This window comes from Colletotrichum jinshuiense, chromosome 3 (genome assembly GCF_051148585.1).
Source record: "Colletotrichum jinshuiense chromosome 3, complete sequence".
Taxonomy (NCBI): domain Eukaryota; kingdom Fungi; phylum Ascomycota; class Sordariomycetes; order Glomerellales; family Glomerellaceae; genus Colletotrichum; species Colletotrichum jinshuiense.
Genome location: NC_139310.1, coordinates 2,745,542 through 2,765,469, shown reverse-complemented (window position 1 = coordinate 2,765,469; position 19,928 = coordinate 2,745,542). Strand labels below are relative to the sequence as shown.

Genomic DNA, 19,928 nt, shown 5'->3' with positions numbered 1-19,928 from the left:
TAGTTGGCTCGGCCAGCCTTCATTGTTTCCAAGACTGATGGATTGGTGATGGTGATGGTGATGGTGCTGGGGCAACCCCGAAGCCAGCCAGATTGCGGTGGTCCACCGGCAAAATGTGACGACAACACTAGTGGGGAAGCAGGTTGGCACTGGTGGTGGCCAACTGGCAGTGGTGGTGTGTGAGGGAATTCCGCCAGCAGGTGCAGGGCTAGCCAGTCGGCGAATGGCTGATGAATCAATGACAAGCGGGAAGCGGGACGCAAACGGAAGGCAAGGCACGGATGCCACTATAGTATACCGAGTCTATACATAGCAGGGTGCTGGTGAAAAAAAAAAGGTTGAAAACCGGGATGAACGAAAGCCCTCCCCGAGCTCCGTGACCCGTCCCCTCGACGGTTCCTGCAGTGGGAAGCAGGTCCGCAGAGGCAATGGGCCCCGTTCTCGCCCGGACCTGCTTTCCTTTTGGGGTTGGGCTGGCCCTTGACGGAGGTACGTACCGCCGTGCCTTGGAAGGCCGCCGTGGCGTCCACGGATTACGCAGTGTGGCAGTCAACAAGGCGTAGCCGTTCGTTCACCCGGGATACCAGGACTTGTCAGAGTATCCGGTACGTATGCCCTCGGCACAGCGCTGGCAGCGCAGCAGCCTTGGTCGGCCCGGAAAGTGAGCGCTGATCAGTGGACCCGGCTGTGGCCAGAACGGCCCCGTCCCAATGATCATCTCAACGGGCCGCCAAGGACATGCGCCATGCCATGCAACCATTGAGCATTGAGCAGACAACAGTAACAATGGGCAGCAAAAGCTTGCTCATATCCATCCCAGGAGGAAGCACGTGTGTCTGAGACCAACTTGGGTAAAGATGCCCAGTGGATTATTGACACAGATAGGAGGGATTGGCAGCACATCTCTCACCTTAAACTGTACCTTAGATAGCAGTTTAAACCGCATACCTTGCAGCCCTACAAACGGTGCCGAATCTTTGCTTCTTGCCCCCCTTAAGGACGCAATCTGATTCTTGCGCTCTCTGAACCCCTCACTGTGCCAACGCCGCCCGTTCGCAATACGTAAGAGAGCTCGGTGAAACTCGCGTTGTTTCCTGCATGGCAACCGACGGACTGTTGGCCCGGCCTAAGATGCGCTGCGCGCAGTGTTGCGGCCCCTACAAAACTAAAGTAGTTTGGATGACTCAGGCAGAGTACAGTCCTAGCAGGAAGTTTTCCGAAAGAAAAAAAAAAAAACCCCCTCTTTGCCTGAGGGACCAGGCATATGAGGGTTATGCAGGCACAGACGGCGGCACAGACGGGACTGGTCTGGGCCTGCGTGGATAAACTTGTTCCTCGCCAGGCAGGTAATGGGGCAGTGTCCGGGGAACTCCGTTCAGTACTGGATACGGGGATGCGCTGGAAATTGTTAGCCAGCACACCAAGTCCTCCACACTTCATCTATCGCAATTGGGAACTCGACTCAGTGTCTGTACCGGATCCCTACAGTGCTTAGGGCACCGCGCACTCGGGCTGCGATCGACAGGTACAACCCACTCCACTCCCCCTTCACACCCTCTTCCTCTCGTGTCTTGTTTCCGGTTCCAACTTCACGCCATGGCCCAAGTCGACTCCTGGAGTTGAACCGAACCACCCTCCTCCCCGATTCGCCCGCCGAGGTCAAGCCCTCCGTTTTGCCGTTTCTTCCTTGAAGTTTTCCCCCTCTCGCCCCTCCTTGACACTCTCTGGGCGTCCCTCGCCAAGTTTTTCTTTGTGGTAACGATTCGTCGGGTACTATGATATGGAGTCTGCCCAGGGACCGAGAGGCATTTTTCCCGCGTCGGGGCATCTTCTCCCTCGCAGAGGCCCGGAAGGATTATTGAATCGAGATGGGTGCACTTCTGATGCCGTGTCACTAGGCTGACGTGACGGCGACGCTATGTTTCCTTTTTCCTGCTGAGTGAGCCTTGGCCTTCTGCTCCAGTGAGCGTCCGTTCTGCACTCTTTCTGCGTCCATGGCGAGGCCGTCGTCTTATCTTCTCCGGCATCGACTCGACTGGCTGCAGTCGTCTGGTTTTTTCCCGCTCCGTCACCTGCATCTCGTCACATTGATCGGCCGACTCTTGTCATTCTCCTAGTACAGACGAACCAGTGCGGCGGGAACTGCTACCACGTTCTGCCGCCTCGGCGTTCACCCAAATGGCATAGCCAGGACGGCTCTCCCGCGCACTCCCTTCCACCTTCCGTCCGGCTGCTCAGCCCGGCGTCCCAAGTGCAGGGGACTTTTCGGTAGTGACCGGCATATCTTTCCCAATCGTCCCAGCTGCCCGAGGCTCGCCCAAGGAGCTAGCGCTCTAGGGCAAGGGGTGGGGAGGGTCCGACTCGGACCAAGGAACGCCCCCGTCATGGGCCATAATGGCCTTGTCTGGCTACGAATCATGAGCCGCCGCGGCGCTAATTTGCCTGCTGGGGATCCAAGCTGCCTCGAATCGCCTTCCACGACGACTCTTCTCTCCGACCTGTCAGGGCACGCCACGCGGAGTTGGCTCTTAGTGCCAGGTACCAGGCACAAACAACATCAAGCCGGCCAATGACGCTCACCAGAGACGACCAGAACGCTCATGCATCTGCGCCTGCATCTGCAGCTAAAAAAACCAGAACCCGCACCAAGGGCCGTCGTCCGCGCTCCTGTTGCCAGCGCTCACCCGCAGACGTCCAGTACGTACACGTGGTAGATACCTGCGCTATGTTTGTGCCCAGCCCGTGGGCGCCAGTTGGCGCTAGGTACCCGTTCGTCATTGCCGCGTCGCTTCCTGAGAGCCGTGTCCTGGGCAGCGCTAGATCCCGAGGGAGGATGCCCTGGCGCTACCAACGAAAAGGAACTTCAGACACAGCCTGGAAGTCCAGGAGCCTGCGCAGACAGGCACCCTGCTAATAGTTGGACGAAAGGAGGAGCCATTAGAGATTGTTCTGAACACATTTGGGCGGCTGCCCCTTGTTCCAGTTCCAAACACTCTCCCTGAGCCATTCGACTAGAACAGCGAGATGAGGTGCCTCACCCTGACTAGTGGTGTCGAGCCGAGAAGGATGGTACCTCCTGCTGGCCCAGACCGAAAACTCTGAGCCTGGGTCGAGGCCATTATTTCACGGACACGTCCAATCATGGTGGGCAAGTTACAACGGCATGTACAAGTTACAAACATTACGCCCAAGTATCCCAGCCCACTCTCCGATGGAGGCTGCTCCTTGTACCTCTGGGAAACACCCTCGGGCTGATGTCTCCACTGCGGTATTCAACGTTGCCAGCTCCGCTCCCCACCACCACCTCATGAGCAAAGCCCATTCCCCCATCCTTTCGTTGACATGTGTATAAGTATGGTCATGTTCCCATGAGGCCTTCCTTCCCTTCCCCGGTTTTGATTCCCCATCCCGTATTACCATCCTTCAGTGGCCGAGCCTCACACTTTGTCTTTCCAGACAGCCTCATTCCTTTCATTCACACAGCTTTTCACTCCTTTCTGAAAGCACTCAAACACCCAACGGCCCCGGCCCGTTCAACCACTTCGCACCAAAACCAAGCTCGAGTCTCTACACTCAAATCACCCATCCCGGGCATTTGTTCTAAAGGTTAGCCAGCGGCTTATCAAAGAACCACCTTCAAACATCTTGAACCTGCACTACCGTTGTTGACAACGTTTGCGGGACCTTTTCAAACTCACCTTTCAACTCAATCCACCTCGGGCACTTACACAAAACCAAACCCCCACCGCAATTCAAAATGCAGTTCAACCTTCTTGCTCTCCTCGGCTCGGCCGCCCTCGTCGCCGCCAACACCGTCACCTTCAAGTCCCTGGACGACGTCTCGCGCACCGTCCACTTCACCCCCAACGCCGGCCTTGCCTCCGTTGATTCCGTCGAGGTCCCCGCCAACGGCGAGATCGTTGTCGACATGCCCATTGGCTGGATCGGAAACTGGTACTCCGTCTCTGAGGGCGCCGACAACGTTGCTGGTATGCTCGGTGAGGTTGCCTTCAACGGCTGGAACGGCCTGACCTACTTTGACGTCTCTGCCATTGTCGACCCCACCGACCACAACGGTGTTAAGAAGATGTGGCCCGCCAAGGGAACCGACCCCATCTCCGGCTGCGACTTCTTCCCCTGCAACAACGCCTACTACCTCCCCGACGATGTCCAGACCAAGGTCACCACCGAGACTGACCTTATCTGCACCCTTGGCAACAACGGCGTCGTCTCCCGTGACGTCGATGACCACCACGAGTCCCCCAGCTACAAGCGCGACTTCGTCGCCGGCAAGCACTCCAACTAAGCTAGGCGGAGCACCCCTTGCACCTTTTCTTTCTTTCTCCAAGATATAAAGGATGCCGCGGCGCCGGATTACCAACCCGGTCCGCCTCTCGCGCTGTGCGCTACGACTTCATGACCACCCCTTTCACGATGAGAACGAGCCCTCAAAAAGTTCAGCATCATCTGTTTTTTCCGATATACAAAAAAGATACCCCATCACATTGCGCGGCTACGCGGGTGGGCTAGCGGGGAGGAGGCGATTTTTTGGGATATAGAGTTCTTGTTCAAGTTTTTTTTTTCAGACGAGCCGGGCGTACGGATACGTTCAAGAGAGATCGGAGCAAATGGAGCAATCTAGGCGTTTCCCCTCTGCCACCCCCTTCCCGGCGAGAGAGGCCCATCTGTTACTGCAACAGGCCGAGAGATCTTCACTGTTTTTGGGCAGGAAATGATCGAGGCTCTGGGTCTCGTTTCTTTGGCTTCACGGCTACGGGGGATATGTTTCATCTCATTCTCGTGAGATGGGGCTTCCCCCCGGGGTCGTTGAAGCAACACTTTCTTGTCGCTCCTTTGCAAAGACGATTTACCTTTTTCCTGGGGAGAGAGAACTTTGTGTCTTACACAACTTCTTGTACTTAGTAGGGTGCAAAGCTTCATAACCATAAAAAACATAAAACCGTTTTTGAGCGTCACAACTCCTTTTTCCCGCACGGTTCATTGCTGATGTTATTATTTGTCGCTTGACTATTTCGTTGCCGGGTTCCATCTCGTGTATGTTGATTACTAGTTGAAATGAAGGGTGGTTCCAACTTTTGTGTAGGACCCTCCCCGTTGCCGGGATGGCACGACCGAGTCTGTGCTATGGGCTGTGTTGTGTTGTTAACTTTGAGGAGCACACTAGGGGAGGGGGGGGAGTTGAGTGCGTGCACGGAAGAGCTTGAGCCCTTCGCCTCGAAACAGAAACAAGCCCCTGCCCGACCCCCCTCACCATTCAGCTCCCTCCCCCCCTACCGGGAGTGGAATACAACGTCCGATTGTCCACGGCCTTGGTTTTTTTTTTTCGCTTCCTTTTCGTTTCCGTCCCATCTCTTGGGACGAACCAGCTGAACCAATCCTCCCGCCCCCCCCTCTCGGGTTGCAAATTGGGGATGGTGATGGTGGGGGGGCCGTTTCATGACCGCCGGCGTCGACACAGCGTCGCACCACCTCCACCTTGGTCGGGGTCCTTTGGGTGAGAGGAGGGAGATGGTGGGGGATTGAGTTGGTTGGAAACCAAACCAAACCACCTACGTTGGCCCCCCCCCCTTGGAAGGGGGTCGAGGCAACGTCAGCAGCCAAAGCCACCGCCGCCAACGCAGTCGTCATCCTTTTTATTCCTTTCTTCTCTTTCCCTACTCATTTATTCGGGGTTATTTATTTAAGTTATTCTAGGCTTACATGCATGCGCGCCATCCTACTCGTGCCATTGATACCATGACACGGGGGCGGAGGATCTCTGGGCTAACCTGCAAATCGCACCTCTCCCGGCTGCACGTAGCCGTCCGCCGTGAGCTCCCCGGTGGCGTGGCCCGTCGGGAGTCGAGCTTGACCTCGTCGCCCTTTGACTGGACGGGGAGGACGTATGCGACCACCCGCCCCGCGTTCCCCCCCCTCCCCAGCTGCTTAAAGCCTTTTCTAGCCCTGCAGGTTTCGTGTCGCGCCGCGAGGGGATTCACACGCAGGAGTGAGCAACTCGAGCCGAGCCGGATCGGGCAAAAGTCGACGGCAAACGGGGGCATGCGATGCAAAGCAGTCACTCTCAAAGACGTACAAACTTGAATTGACTGCATCTCTCTTCTAGCGCCCGGTAAATGCTGGTACTATCCCATATGGCACGCTCACTTCGCCGTCCGCTTAAACTACATCACGACGCTTGCTTGGGCTCCTCCTCACCTGCTGGTGGGGACTCCGTCTTCCCCGAATCCTCTGCGCTCTGTCTGCTTCCCGGCTCGGCCGTCGAGTTTGACGCCGAAGCCGTCGTCTCCGACCCCCCGTTGGTCTGCTTTTCGGTTGGTGGTGATGTGGTGGTCTTGATCTCCTTGGAGTTGATGATGTTTTTCAAGTAATCACCGGTGTCGCGAAACCCGTCAAGCTTGCCCAGCTTGGTTATAAAGTAGTCCACGTCTCGCAGCATCCTAGTCCATATGTTAGCAAAATGTCTCGAGTTTTCCGAGTGTGAGAACACCATACCCATCCCGACCAGTGTCTGTCTTCGGGTCTGCGGCTTGGAAAACCCTGCCGAACTGGTCCTTATAGCTTGCGAAGACGGGCCCCATAATCATCTGTACCGACGTTTCCGGCAGGTGCTTGGTCAACACCCTATGGAGAGTCGTGGTTTCCTTGGCCAACGTCTCCATGTATGCATGCGTCGACTGGCTCTTGTCGCCATCCCAGTCAATCGTCTTCATAGACTTCGAGTGCTGCGAAGCGCGGCCGCTCATAATCTCGACCAACTTGTCGTATATACTGTTCTGATGCTCCTGGAACAGGCGCCTGACCTTGTCGAACTCTCCCATCAGACCAGTTACGCCGGCCCCAGAGCCGGCGTGCCGGCGCACAAACTCTCGGATGTGAGGTATCAGGGTTACGATGAAGGACAGCGCTTGGGATGCCAGGGCCAAATGCCTCGTCGTGATGTTTTTGAGGCCAGCGGACCGGGTGGCACCCGCGCCGAGGATGAGCTGTGTGCAGCGGGAGTTGAAGAGCTGCAGGTATGTGATGAGCGAAGTGGCGACGTCGGTGGCCATGGACGGAATGCCACCAATGAGATGCAGGAAATGCGAAATGCCCTCGAGGCATAATATCGCCGACTTTGGGAGCAAGAACGTCTCGCTCTCGATTTCAGCCGTACGCGCCTTTTCTTTCCCGGTGCCGTTCGTCTCGGGGGGAGTTGCCGCAACCCCGTTCGTTCCCTCAGGTTCAGAGTAGTCTTCCCAGATTCTGGATCCCTCCGACCACGCTGCAGCATCCTTTGTGCTGCTCTCGAGCACCAGGTCAAGAAGGGCCCTGTCTTTCTCGTCGAAGTCTTTGGCGCTCCATTGATCGGATTCCATGCCTTGAGCAAGTTTCTGTTTCTCCGCGTCGCCGTGCTGCTGCACAAATTCCTTGATGTGGCCGTTGACCAAAGTCTTTAGGGCCGTGCCGCTGCGTCCCGAGATCGCCTCGCATTCGTTGGCGAAAAACAGGTTCAGTGTGAAGTATCTCAGGAACCAGGACAGGGTCAGATGTGTGCTTTGCTCCGATCGCACCTTCAAGACCTTCAGGATCTTGTCTTGCGCCACGTCGACGGCTTGCCCGACCAAATTGGCGATATCCATCGCCTTGTGAATCTCTTCTTGAACCTCAAAACTGGGAGAGTCATCGAACCGAGGGAACTCCCGGTCAAAAGGCGTCGGGCTAGCAAGCGGCGATCGGATCGGCGGAGACTTGAGGCCGGCAGCAGTGGCTTCCTCCGTCAAACAGCTCGCAACGTCAAGAAGAACTTTGACCTGCGTGGTAAGCCGACGGAGCGTTTCAGTGACGCCAATATATATGGACTTCAGCAGGTCTTCGGCATCCTTAGAGTCGAGTGCTCGAAGGTTTCTCGCCAGGATAGATGACTTCTCCTGGTTCGAGAGATGTCTTCCGCCGCTTATGGTCGAAGCCGACATCATGGATTCGTTGTCGTCATCGTTGGAGCTAGGCAGTGGCCTTCGAATGAGGTTCCGAACTTCGCGCAGGACAGCCTCTCGGTAAGCCGAAATCGCCGTGGCAATGTGCTGGGCCCGATGAAGGCCCAGCAGATTTGGCATGACCGCCTTGCGCAACTCTTGCGTGGAGCCGAGATAAGCCGGAAACGCGGACGATTCTCTCGTAGTGCCTCCCCTGGCTCGCAACGATGAGCTGCCCCAGCGAAGGAGAACATCGCGGCTCTTAACAGACTCGACGTGTCTCCGCAGGTCTGCGAGCAGCAAGCTTTGGAGCTTGGACTCGTAAGCTTTACCAATGCGAGACCGCAACTGCTGCAGGTCGTCATTCACGCTTCGCAGAGCAGTTGCCCCCCTCAAGTCTCTCAGTCGTTCCAGGGGGAGTACGGGAGGCTCGGCTTCGGCAGATTCGTCGTGCTCTCCGGCTATGAGGAGCTCTAGAGCATCTATGCTGCTCAAAGCCGTGTCGACTTCGCCAGCATCAACTAGCGACTCGCAGGATGCAACACCCTCGACAATATGCCGAAGCTGAAGAACCGCATCGTTGAGGGCTTGCACGTTTTCCCTCCGTCGGCGCTTCTGCACTATGTTTATGCCTTTTGTGGCAATTTCCTCGTCCAGGGCCTCGAGCTCTTTCCGGAGTGCTTTGATTCGGTCTACCGATTCTGCAGCCTCGGAATGCAATTCCCGTAATGAGCCTAGGGCGGTGAAGAAGGTTGTGGATGCAGTCGATATGGAATTGATCAAGTGAACCTCGATGGTGTCCATGTACCAAGATAGTTTCTCCTGCAGGATGGCATTGGTCGCCAGTGCTTTCCTCGGGGCCATGACGTTCCCATAGTTGCCGGCCTTGTCATCGGCGCTTCCTGGCGCAGGTGGCACGACCTCCGATCGCTCGCTAACAACATCGAAAGTCCTTGGGTTTTCTAGGTGGAAGTCCTCGTCGAAGTAGACGTTGGGTATCGTTGATAGTGGCGGCGGGCCATGCCCGCCCTTTCGACCGAAACCCGAGCTGGATCTTCGTAGTGGCCCTGGGCCTTCCAAAGAGGATATCGACGCGATGGATGCAGTGGATGATTTTCGTCTAGGAGGCTGCCGACCTGCGGGCTTCAGGTGGCTCTCGTCAATCGAGTCCCCGAAATCGTCGTTTTTGCTCGACCTCCGACCCGAGGAACCAGGTCTTTCATCTTCTTGTTCTTTTACTCGCCGAAGCTGTTCGTAAAGGGCACCAACTTGCGACAAGTACGGCTTGAACTCTGCCGGATCGACGTGAGGAATGTTTGTCAGAGTGACAGGAGGAATATCGCGAGCGGTAGGAGGCTTGTGCGCACTGGACGCAGGCGCAGAGGTATGGGGTTGTAGACCCGTCCGGACAATGGGCGGCTGCAGCAAGGTTGATATAGCTGGCGACTTGTCAGCACAGAAACTCGCGTCCCCCGAGACGGACCAGTACCATTTTGTCCGGATTCCAGCACCGCATTTGCCCAGCTGGCGGATGATGTATCGAGCGACCCGCCAATTGAGTGTATGGAACTCGCAGTTGAACCTCGTCTTGTGGTATGGTATGGATGGGCCTGTCCTGGTCTGGTAGCTGTTAGCGCGATCTTTGGCCGACGGAAGGCCAGGTAAGGTTGCTGACCTGTGGAATGGAAACTCGGTGCGCGTTGCCGGTGGAGATAATGATGATATCGTGTCCATCGACTTGCGTGCGTTCGGAGAGGAGGAATACATGGTGCAAGATAATGGCCCCAGGTGGGAACAGCTCGGTGCTGAGTCTGGGCCTCGAACGCTTGCTTAGAGTCGCAGGAAAGTCGATAGCTATCTAGATTGGTCGACGGCCACGTAGCCAGACTACCGGGGTATCATTGCTGGAAAGTCGCGTCAAAGTTGGAATTCAGAAACGATGGCTTGCAACAATCATGACCGGTCAAGCCCAATAATGGAAACCCAGTAGATTACGGTATGTCTTTGAGCAGCTTCGCCTTACTGAGCCACGTTCCGAGATCAGATCCCCCAGGGGCTACCTGTATGATGCTCCGGGGAATGCTACAGCTGATCCGAGGATATGCCGCCTCACGTGAAGATAAGATACTACTATAACCTTATCCGTCCAGCGGTCGAGGACAAGCAGGTACGTATCCATTTAACTATGCCGTTTTTGGCAAGGTGAGCCAAACACACGCTAAGCTGCAACCACTCTACGCGTGTCGCGTCCGCCGAAAAGGGGCGCGTTCTCTAATTAGTTCCCCTGCGCAACTGACAGCCCCTCCTTGCACCCACATTTTCCATCTGAATCCTCAGGTGCAGCATCCCTCCGTCAACAACCGCTGGTCAACTTGTCGCAATCGCAAACATGGATCGCCAATCGGTGTACTCGACTCACGTTTATGAGCCAAGCTTTGGCCAAAACGAGGATACCCGGATCCAGGTACAGACCCAGCTGGAGAACTTTGTCCTCCACTTCAGGCACGACAACGACTATGTCTACAGGTGAGCCTGCTGCTGGCACATACTTGACTGCGCATCTTCTGACCGCTTGGATAGGAATCAACTCAAGGAAAATGCTTTGCTCAAGAAGTACTACTGCGATGTCGACATAACCGATCTGATCAACTACAATGAGGAGCTGGCGCATAGACTGGTGACGGAGCCTGCCGAGATCATCCCCTTGGTAGGTCTTGGGCTACACAAATCCGTCCTTGACGATGTACTGACATGAATGGCAACAGTTTGAGGCTGCCCTCAAGAAATGCACCCACCGAATTGTCTTCCCTCAACAGACGAAAGTCGACTTGCCGGAACACCAGCTTCTGCTTCACTCCAACGCCGAAGATGTATCGATCCGCAACCTAGACTCCATGACGATTGCTCGTCTCGTTAGAGTGCCAGGAATCGTCATTGGCGCCTCTGTCATGTCATCGAAAGCCACAGAGTTGGCCATTCAGTGCCGCAATTGCGCACATTCGTCCACTATCCCCGTGCTGGGAGGCTTCACCGGAGTCACACTACCCAGACAATGCGGCAGGCAGAGGGTGGCGAACGACCCTACCCCCAAATGCCCTCTCGACCCGTACTTCGTGCTTCACGAGAAATCGAGATTCGTCGACCAACAGATTATCAAGCTGCAAGAGGCACCAGATCAGGTTCCCGTTGGCGAGCTCCCGAGACATGTCCTCATTTCGGCAGATCGCTATCTGACCAACCGCGTGGTCCCCGGCTCGAGATGTACGGTTATGGGCATCTTCTCGATCTATCAGAACAAGGCCTCCAAGAATTCGTCTAATGGTGGCGCGGTGGCCATCCGTACTCCTTACTTGAGGGCGGCGGGCATTCAAACAGATATCGACCAGACCGCACGAGGCCAGGCTATATTCTCCGACGAAGAGGAGCAAGAGTTCCTCGAGATGAGCAGGCGGCCAGACCTGTACAGCGTCATGGCGGACTGCATAGCCCCATCCATCTACGGAAACCGCGACATCAAGAAGGCCATTCTGTGCTTGCTTCTCGGTGGTTCCAAGAAAATCCTACCTGACGGCATGAAGCTCCGTGGAGACATCAACGTATTGCTTCTTGGCGATCCCGGTACCGCCAAATCGCAACTCCTGAAGTTTGTGGAGAAGTGTGCGCCCATAGCCATCTACACATCCGGTAAAGGCTCTTCGGCGGCCGGTCTTACAGCTTCTGTACAGCGCGATCAGTCGACTCGCGAATTCTACCTAGAGGGAGGTGCCATGGTTCTCGCCGATGGTGGTGTTGTCTGCATTGACGAGTTCGACAAGATGCGTGACGAGGACCGTGTAGCCATCCACGAGGCCATGGAACAGCAAACCATCTCTATTGCCAAGGCTGGCATCACCACGATTCTCAACGCGAGAACTTCAGTGCTAGCCGCAGCCAATCCAATTTTCGGCCGTTACGACGATATGAAAACCCCGGGCGAGAACATTGACTTCCAGACCACCATCCTGTCACGTTTCGACATGATCTTCATCGTCAAGGATGAGCACACGAGGGAGAAGGACGAGAGAATAGCAAGGCACGTCATGGGCATCCACATGGGTGGCCGGGGCGTGGAAGAGCAGGTCGAGTCCGAGATTCCCGTGGACAAGATGAAGAGATACCTCAGCTACTGCAAGTCGTAAGTGTTCCAAGTTCCGTTCCCGGTATGGAGCCCAACTGACAACGGTATTTAGGCGAATGGCCCCTCGTCTCAGTCCTGAGGCAGCTGAGAAGCTCTCGTCCCACTTCGTGTCCATCAGAAGACAGGTCCATGCGGCCGAGATGGAAGCCAACACACGATCCTCCATTCCGATTACCGTTCGTCAACTTGAGGCCATTGTCCGTATTACTGAGTCGCTAGCCAAGCTGAGCTTGTCCCCGATTGCAACTGAGGAGCACGTAGACGAGGCCATTAGACTTTTCCTTTGCTCCACAATGGATGCCGTCAACCAAGGCAGCAACCAGGGAAGCAAGGAGCTCAACGAGGAAGTCAACAGATTAGAAACAGAGCTCAAGCGGCGTCTCGCGGTTGGATGGGGCACAAGCCTGGCAAGCCTGAGGCGCGAAATGGTTGAGCAGAAGGGTTACAGCGAGCAAGCCCTCAACAGGACATTGATGATCATGCAAAGGAGGGATACTATCATGTTCCGAAACCAAGGAGCGCAGGTGTACAGAAATGCGATATGAGAGAGGTCGGGGCGATGTATAGCACTTTCAGAACGGCTCACTTGCGGGCGGGGTGAACTTTGAGGATTATTGCAGCAGCATGCTGCTCATGAAAGAAATGATAATACCAAGCCTTTGTATCCGTGTTTTCAGCTGTGCGCCATACCAGTCAACATGCGTGCGGTATGGAACAAAGGTTAGTGGACCTGACTGGCAACCTTAGCCGTGACCATCGGACGAACTTGAGCGGCCGTATGTCTTGGGTTGGAGTATATCAAGTCTTGGCGCCTTTTTAACTTTGCGATCCAGGTTTTTTGCAACGTCGCTTCTTGAAATGTAAAGGCAGAGTCGTCGTAGCATCACAATATATACAAGGTGCTCTCGGCAATAGAAACAAGCAACAATCGATGTAAAGAAGGTGTTTCGTTTAAGATGAAAAGCAGTGCTTTCAGAAGCACCGAAAGCAACGTGGATCTGATTGACGAGGAAATATTAGCCACATGGCACGGAAGATTTTGCGCGTTTCCAGAGCCATAAGCCAGAGTGATTCAGACATGCCAGGTTTCCGCAGGCTCAACCTGGTCAAGGCAATGAGCAAAACGGCCACCGCACTCGCGGCTGAGCATTCGGTTTACCAGATGTTTGGTGGTCATCCGCATCTCCAAGGGATCAATTGACATGAGTATCTATGCAGCGTACCTCTAATTAATGGCAAGCTAGTTTTGCTGATAGAACAGCTCCCAGCAACAGCAATCCAGGACCGCTATTCTGTCACATGCATGCGGCGCCTGCCGACTTCATCTCAATTCAATCCCACCGAGGTATGTCCAAACTTGCTTCAGGTGATCATCGCATCATGGTAGCCGCACGAGGGGCCCTCGCTGACGATTGTTTTAAACAAGGGCATTATAGTCAATCTCGACACATCCTTAGGAATCGTCAGCAGCGTAGGTGATGTAAAATCGTGGCAGGCTGGCGATGATTTGAATAGGTGGTCTTGGTTGTTGAAGAAGAGAGAAATTTTGAAAGCCGCTCGCGGCCTCGCGGTTTAAAAATTGCCAGAGCGTGGCCCATCCTGCTGAGTGGGGTATTGCCACGTCACGTGGTTGGCCGCTGCCGACGGCCTGATCCAGCCACGCCACCCCTTTGGGGGACTCCCTGGGCGCCCTTCCTCCAGCCAGCAGCCAGGTCCCGGTGATCGGGTGTCGGGTGTCGGGCACGGTTGGCATGGTTTCCTGGACAATTCACTGGGCAGGGCCTCCTCCCATTCGACGTTAGGCGGTGCCGTGCCTGGCTTTGGCTCCGGTCCCAGAACAGCAGACACGCAGGCTCCCACTCCCGCGGCAAACTGCCACGCCCACTCCCCCCCCCTCGGGTCCTCACACCTCACACACCTCCTCGTCTTCCCTCTCCGAACTCACCCAGCCAGTGCCAGTCCCAGTGCCAGCCAGCGCAGCCCACGGCCTAGTCCAGGCGGCCACCCCCGTTAAGCGAGCAAATTGCCTCGCTCATGTGCCCGCCCCCTTCACTCTACCCAGCGCCATTCAGACTTCACTTCCTTCAACTCCACCACGACCCGACGGCCAAAACACAGCACTAACCGACCAGACCTTCGACAGCCGCCCATCGCCGTCGGATTCCTTTCGCTACGAGTGCACTTGCTGGATTTTGGTCTCAGGAAAATTTTTATCCACAGAAGGCGGCCACGATCGACGGTCATTTGGAGAGTGGTGCATGACGCTGCATCGGGGGATTGAGAGCCGTTGGCGGTTTGGCGCGACTCGCCACAACAACCCCCTCATCCTCTGATCTCGCCCAGAGCGATCCTCTTCATCGAGCGCATCGTGAATTTTGCCGGAAAGGAGTCTTTACGGCATTATTCAGACGAGGTGGTGATTTTTCCCCCGCCTTCCGACCCGGAGACACCCTGTAGCGACCTTTCCATCCCTCGTATTCCGACGTTTTCTTACTCTCACCCAACCACAACGGCAACTGCCGTGACAACAACGACGACGACGACGACGAATAGACGATCAAGGACCCATTTCAACGGCGACGCCAACATGTCTTTCCATCCTCGAACCCCTCAGAGCCCATCGCAGTTTTCTCCTGGCACTTCCGACCCTTCGTCGAGCATGAACAGCTCGTTCCCCTCCACGACCACAACTCTGCCGACCCCAGCACACAGCGTCAACGGGAGCGCATCGCAGCCCTCCGACATGTCTCAGGACATCATCATGGGTGACGACTCACCCCACAAGCGCAAACGCACGCTCGAAGATTCGGGTGATCGAGAGCAGAAGAAAGTCCACATCGAGGATAGCAAAACTGGTATCGAGGCACTCCACCTGGATGTCGGAGAGAAATACCTACTTTGCCAAACTCGTAAGGCTCCCTTCACAGACCCTTGTGTCCATGGCAGGCTGTCTTGCCAGGCTCCCTTTCCCATGACGTATCTAGTTTTTTGAGCTGGTTTCGTATCGAACATCATTCGTTAACCCTGAGCTAAATAGCGCACCACGAGAGACTGCCGCGAATCACGGAAGATCTCTTCGAGATGTTCAACTTGACGGGCATTGCTGCCGAAGTCGCTCGCGAAAAGCCCAACGGTGAGAAGAACGCTCTACGGAAGACCTACAAGGGTCAGATCAAGAAACTCGGAATCCTCGGCCGCTTCGATTCCGTCGCCCAAGACTGGGATGCTCCCGGGGAAAGGAAGGATGGCGACGGCGCCGAGAAGAAGAGGGAGGTTTACCACGGCTTCAGGGAGCTGCTGGAGATCCCTGATGCAGAGTATTGGAACTCGCGGCAGGACATGATCACCAGCGGACTGTCGGGTACCGTCAAATCGTTGATAAACAGAGCGACGACGATGGCCAAGGGGCCGATTCCTGTCAAGGATTGGGACGGCTCCGTGCTCGGGGATCTCACCCCGGGCAGCGCAGACTTGAAACAGGGTCTTGCGGGCAAGGCGACAGCGCCGGGCACGCCCGCCGCAACGACGCCCAACCCGTTCGCGCGTAAGCAGCAGCAACAAGCACCTGCGGGCGCGGTTCGCCCGCAGCGAACGACGAAGAAGCGAGGCTACGGCGAGAACAGCTTTGAGGGCTACGGAGAGGGCTTCCCCGACGACGGCTACTCCACGGGAGATGGCGACGACAGGGGAGGCCAAAAACGACGGAAGAAGGTTGGTGACACTTCGCCGAGGCCGCCTTTATCTGTGATCTGAGATCTGACTCGCCACAGGATGGCGGTAACGGCCAAGCGTTCCCAAACACGATGCGTCCGCAAGGCTACGGCTCAAGCGCCGTGGGCGCCTAGCAGCCGCCCTCGTCGACGAAGGCCAAGCGACGCAATGCCGGCTCTTAGGGCAAGGGTGGTCTTCTTGTTCCCGGCCCCACGGGCTTTACAAGAGTGTCGGAGACCCCGAAAGGGTGTCGATTGGGTTGCAGGTCACCACCCACGGCCAACGGCCAACGAGCAGCACGATGAAAATTGAGGCTAGCGGGGTTGAAGCCCCGCCATGGGTCGATGAGAAGCACCGCATTGAAAGTTACGGGGGGTTACGAGCAATGCTGCTCGTTTTTATTTGATGATTTCCACTTCCAGCAGGGCGTTCGGGGGGACTCTCTTATCATTACTATTAACTTTTTTGTTTTGATTGGTTTTTTTTTTCTCTCTCTCTCACGCATTCAGTCAAGGTTGGGCAACGAAATATGACCGACTGATGGATTGGGGAGGGGAGGGAAGGGGGGGGGCAAAAAAAGAATACCACGCGGTTAGGCATCTTAAAGGCTGCTACGAGGGGACGGGTCACGAGGGGACTGATCATTCTTAACCACGACCAAACCATTCACACCGGACGCAACACAAAAAAAAGAATTACCCAGGCTGGGTCGTTGTAGCACTAACACAAGTAATTTCAATAGAAAAGGCATGAGAAGCCTACACATGTTCGGTCGGGGAGGGTTCACCTCTTTTTTGCGTGGCTCGCCATGGATGCCTTTTTCTTGTTTGTTCGCTCGTGATATCCAAGCCTGTCCTACCCCCCCCAAAGGCTGTATGAATTATATACGTGTATGTATTGTGTTGTCTGGTCTGCACGGCAATCATGCCGGAGATACCTAAGCTGGGGGTCCTGTTTGCCCTCTTCATAACCAGTTCTCGGTTGGAGTTTCCACCCGGGCCGCCAACCTGGCTTTCCTGATTTACGACATTTCCACTATAGCCCTCACAGATAGGTCTTCCTGGACCCATCCCAGTATGCGGTCTCCCACGTCCCCAATAAGCCCGTCATACTGCGGCCCCTGCAGGAACAGCCCGCAATGGGCGCCGACCTCGTCCATGCCCTCCATGTAGACGGGAACCCACGTCTCGTCTCGCCTGCCGTTGACCTTGCGGGGGAGCGTGCAGAACTTGCGCTCCTTCTTGGGCTTGCCCGGGTCCGCCGCCGTCGTCCTGGTGGCCCCCGTCCGCGTCGTGGCTATGGATGCGGCCGACGAAGCCGTGGCAGCCGGCAGCGTGCTGGCCGGCGCCGGCACAGGCGTCGCGGCCGCGGCCGCACCCAAAACCGTTGCCGCCATCTGGGCTTCGGCGTCGGCCTCGGTCTTCTGCTGTTTCTCTGGGGTTTCTCCTGCCAACCTCTGGGCCTCCCGCTCCATTCTCTGAGCCTCCTCGGCTAGTCTCCGGGTTTCCCCATCTTGTCTCTGGGCTTCATCCGTCTGTCTCTTCTGGGAAGCCTCCTCCTCCTGCCTCTTCCGCTGCTCCTCTTTCTGGAGCCTCTGAGCCTCCTTCTCGAGCTTCTGAGCCTCCCTTTGGGCTTCCTTCTCCGCCTTTTTGCGGCGCTTCTCGACCAGTTTCTGGCGCTCTTTGATTGCCTTCTCTCGGCTCTTGACTGCGTTCTCGTACGCCTTCTGGGCCCGTTTCCCTTCCTTCTCCGCCTGTTTTCGAGCATCCTTGTCCGTGTATTTGTCGAGGTCCGGAGGCGAAGGTTGTTCGGGCAGGTCGGGGATAGGGGGAAGTTCTGGTTCTTCTGGTACGTCACCGCTCGGGGCCGCTTCGTGGCTTTCTCCTTTGCCGCCATCCTCGTCTTTGGGGGGCTCGCCAGAATCGATATCACTATTTGACTTTTCCTTTCCCTTGCCCTTGGGTTCGAGTGCCTCCTTGGACATGCCGTGTTCATGTGACTCGGCTGATTCTGAGAATTCTGTAGACTTGTGGCCGAACCTGGCCTGCTGTTCTTCGTGAAGCGTCGACAGCTTTTCGTCTACGTCCTCCATTGGGATCGGCTCCAGGAGTTGCATCATCTCACCGTCGTCAGAGTTCTCGACGGAGATCCGGGGTGTCGACACCTGCGGCGATAGGTGGGGGCCAACATCAAGAGTGCTCGTGGGGACGGAGGCAAAGGTTGATTCGGGAGACCCCAACTCTGGAGATCTCAGCTCGGGGGACCGAAGCTCGGGAGATTGTGGTGACTTTGGCGATTTGGGCTTTTTAGGTCTGCCTGTGCTCAACGTGTAGTAATTGACAAACCGCACCCTGACGGGAGTCGGCCGGTTCACATTGTTCCCGTAGTTGTTGTCGTCGCCCAAGTGCTGCAGCGGATCAACACTCTCCATGGCGCGGAGTTTGTTGTAACGAGCGTTCAGGCCAGGATAATCCGCCAGACAGCCGCCGTATTCCAGATGTGACATGACGTGGTTCTTGGTAGCGTCCCAAATACCCTCGCCGCTGTGCTTCTTGGCAAAATGACCCAGCCGCCTTATGAACGGGCGGTCTTTCAGATTCAAATCATTGAAAAAAGGCGGGTTGAAGAAGGGATCCGGTTTCTGCGGCGGGCCGTTCGAGGAAGACAACGAAGCAGTGTTACTTTGGCTGTACGAGAGCTCTGCACCCACTGAGCTCGTTGTTTCCAGGGTGTACATGGATGGGTTAGGACTGGCCATCGCCGAATTGGATGGGGTAAGGTGAGTTGACGATGACTCGGGCTGGTTAGAGCTATTCTCGGTTGGCGATGCCGGTCGGAACAAGCTGGAAATCCCGGCGACAATGATGCCGGGATGAAGGCCAAGGAAGGGCGAGTCAAGAGAAATGGTACCAAGTATGCGATGCTTGTAGGGATGGCGTCTATACGGGTGACGGTTTGGCTGCGGGCAGTGTCAGTCTGGGTCATGGACATGGTGTGCCAGTTTGTGAACCATACCATCATGGCAACCTCTGCTGCAAGCAGGCCACCCATTGAGTGGCCGATAAGAATCACATCAGTAGACTCGGACTCATGGGGCTCCAGCCACTGGCTGAAGTTGTCCCGAGCCACGTCGATGGCCTTATAAGTCTTGTATCGGGGGTAGATTTTGGAGTGGACCACATGGGTCTCGGCAATGGCCTCCTTTAGGTGGTTGTGGACATGAGCAGGGAAGGACCTGAACGATGACTCGTTGCCGTAAAAGCCATGAATGTAAATAATCAGCAACGTCCGGCGAGTGACACCGGCGCGGTCCTTGATGGATGGAGCGAGTGACTGAGACGAAGACGATCTAGGGTCGGCTACACGCCACTTGGAATCCAAGACTCCTAAGCTATCATTCGAGGCCGGGGGGAAGCCCGAAGACGGGCCGACGCCGGACCCCCCATAGCCGGCCGTCGGTGCGGGCGGGTACAGGGAAGAAGACGTGGACCCAAAGTCAACGGAGCCGGAGGCGGAGACGGAGTAGGGTGGCGGTGGTGCCGACGAGGACGAGGACGCTTCGTACGGGTATCCAGCCATGACGTCAGGCCTTGCGGGAACCCCAGCAAAGCGTGAGGCGTAAAGTGAGGAGAGGGGTAGGTCGAGAGGGGAAAGAGCGCGACTTTGAGTCAAGGCAGACGAGAATGCTTGGAGTTGGGAGCCTCAGGTGCGATGCGGTGCGGTACAGCGGAAAGAAGGCTGGATCCGATCTAGGTCGTCCAGATATAGGGACGTTTGAATAGGCAAGGCCTTGGAGCTGCTCAAGACTTATTCATGGCAGACGGGCATTGGGGGGAAAAGACTGCTGTGGTTTGTCATGGCCCTGCTTGCTGCAAGAATCTGGCCCAGGCGTGCGTGATAAGGTAGCTTCGCCATGTAGTGTAGGTAACGTACGGTAGGGACCCGTTGCGAGGTACGTATTTGTTGCGAAGTATACGCGGAAAGCGAAACGCGGACGCTGGATTATTGCGCCGCTGCTGCGCCCAGTTTTCCAGGCGGACAGGGCACCTGCAACTACTGTACAAAGA

The 19,928-nt window shown here is 56.0% G+C and overlaps 5 protein-coding genes across 5 annotated transcripts; 3 read left to right on the top strand and 2 right to left on the bottom strand.

Moving 5' to 3' along the window:
* Positions 1-3,757: 3,757 nt before the first annotated feature.
* Positions 3,758-4,306, top strand: EsH8_III_000772 (uncharacterized protein; the record flags this gene model as incomplete). The annotated part of the gene is made up of 1 exon (XM_083262497.1): positions 3,758-4,306. One exon carries the CDS (start codon positions 3,758-3,760, stop codon positions 4,304-4,306), a length of 549 nt encoding a protein of 182 aa, XP_083122984.1.
* A 1,881-nt stretch (positions 4,307-6,187) lies between these two features.
* EsH8_III_000771 (Vps54-like protein-domain-containing protein) lies at positions 6,188-9,740 on the bottom strand (the record flags this gene model as incomplete). The annotated part of the gene is made up of 4 exons (XM_083262496.1): positions 6,188-6,458; positions 6,514-9,412; positions 9,463-9,593; positions 9,649-9,740. The coding sequence occupies 4 exons, from the start codon at positions 9,738-9,740 to the stop codon at positions 6,188-6,190; spliced, it is 3,393 nt and encodes a 1,130-aa protein (XP_083122983.1).
* Positions 9,741-10,362: 622 nt separating this feature from the next.
* Positions 10,363-12,695, top strand: EsH8_III_000770 (MCM DNA helicase complex subunit MCM5; the record flags this gene model as incomplete). The annotated part of the gene is made up of 4 exons (XM_083262495.1): positions 10,363-10,499; positions 10,554-10,680; positions 10,739-12,147; positions 12,203-12,695. 4 exons carry the CDS (start codon positions 10,363-10,365, stop codon positions 12,693-12,695), a joined length of 2,166 nt encoding a protein of 721 aa, XP_083122982.1.
* A 2,042-nt stretch (positions 12,696-14,737) lies between these two features.
* EsH8_III_000769 (Rox3 mediator complex subunit-domain-containing protein) lies at positions 14,738-15,995 on the top strand (the record flags this gene model as incomplete). Its single annotated transcript, XM_083262494.1, has 3 exons — positions 14,738-15,059; positions 15,188-15,861; positions 15,921-15,995. The coding sequence occupies 3 exons, from the start codon at positions 14,738-14,740 to the stop codon at positions 15,993-15,995; spliced, it is 1,071 nt and encodes a 356-aa protein (XP_083122981.1).
* Positions 15,996-16,882: 887 nt separating this feature from the next.
* EsH8_III_000768 (uncharacterized protein) lies at positions 16,883-19,440 on the bottom strand (the record flags this gene model as incomplete). Its single annotated transcript, XM_083262493.1, has 2 exons — positions 16,883-18,820; positions 18,877-19,440. 2 exons carry the CDS (start codon positions 19,438-19,440, stop codon positions 16,883-16,885), a joined length of 2,502 nt encoding a protein of 833 aa, XP_083122980.1.
* Positions 19,441-19,928: the final 488 nt, after the last annotated feature.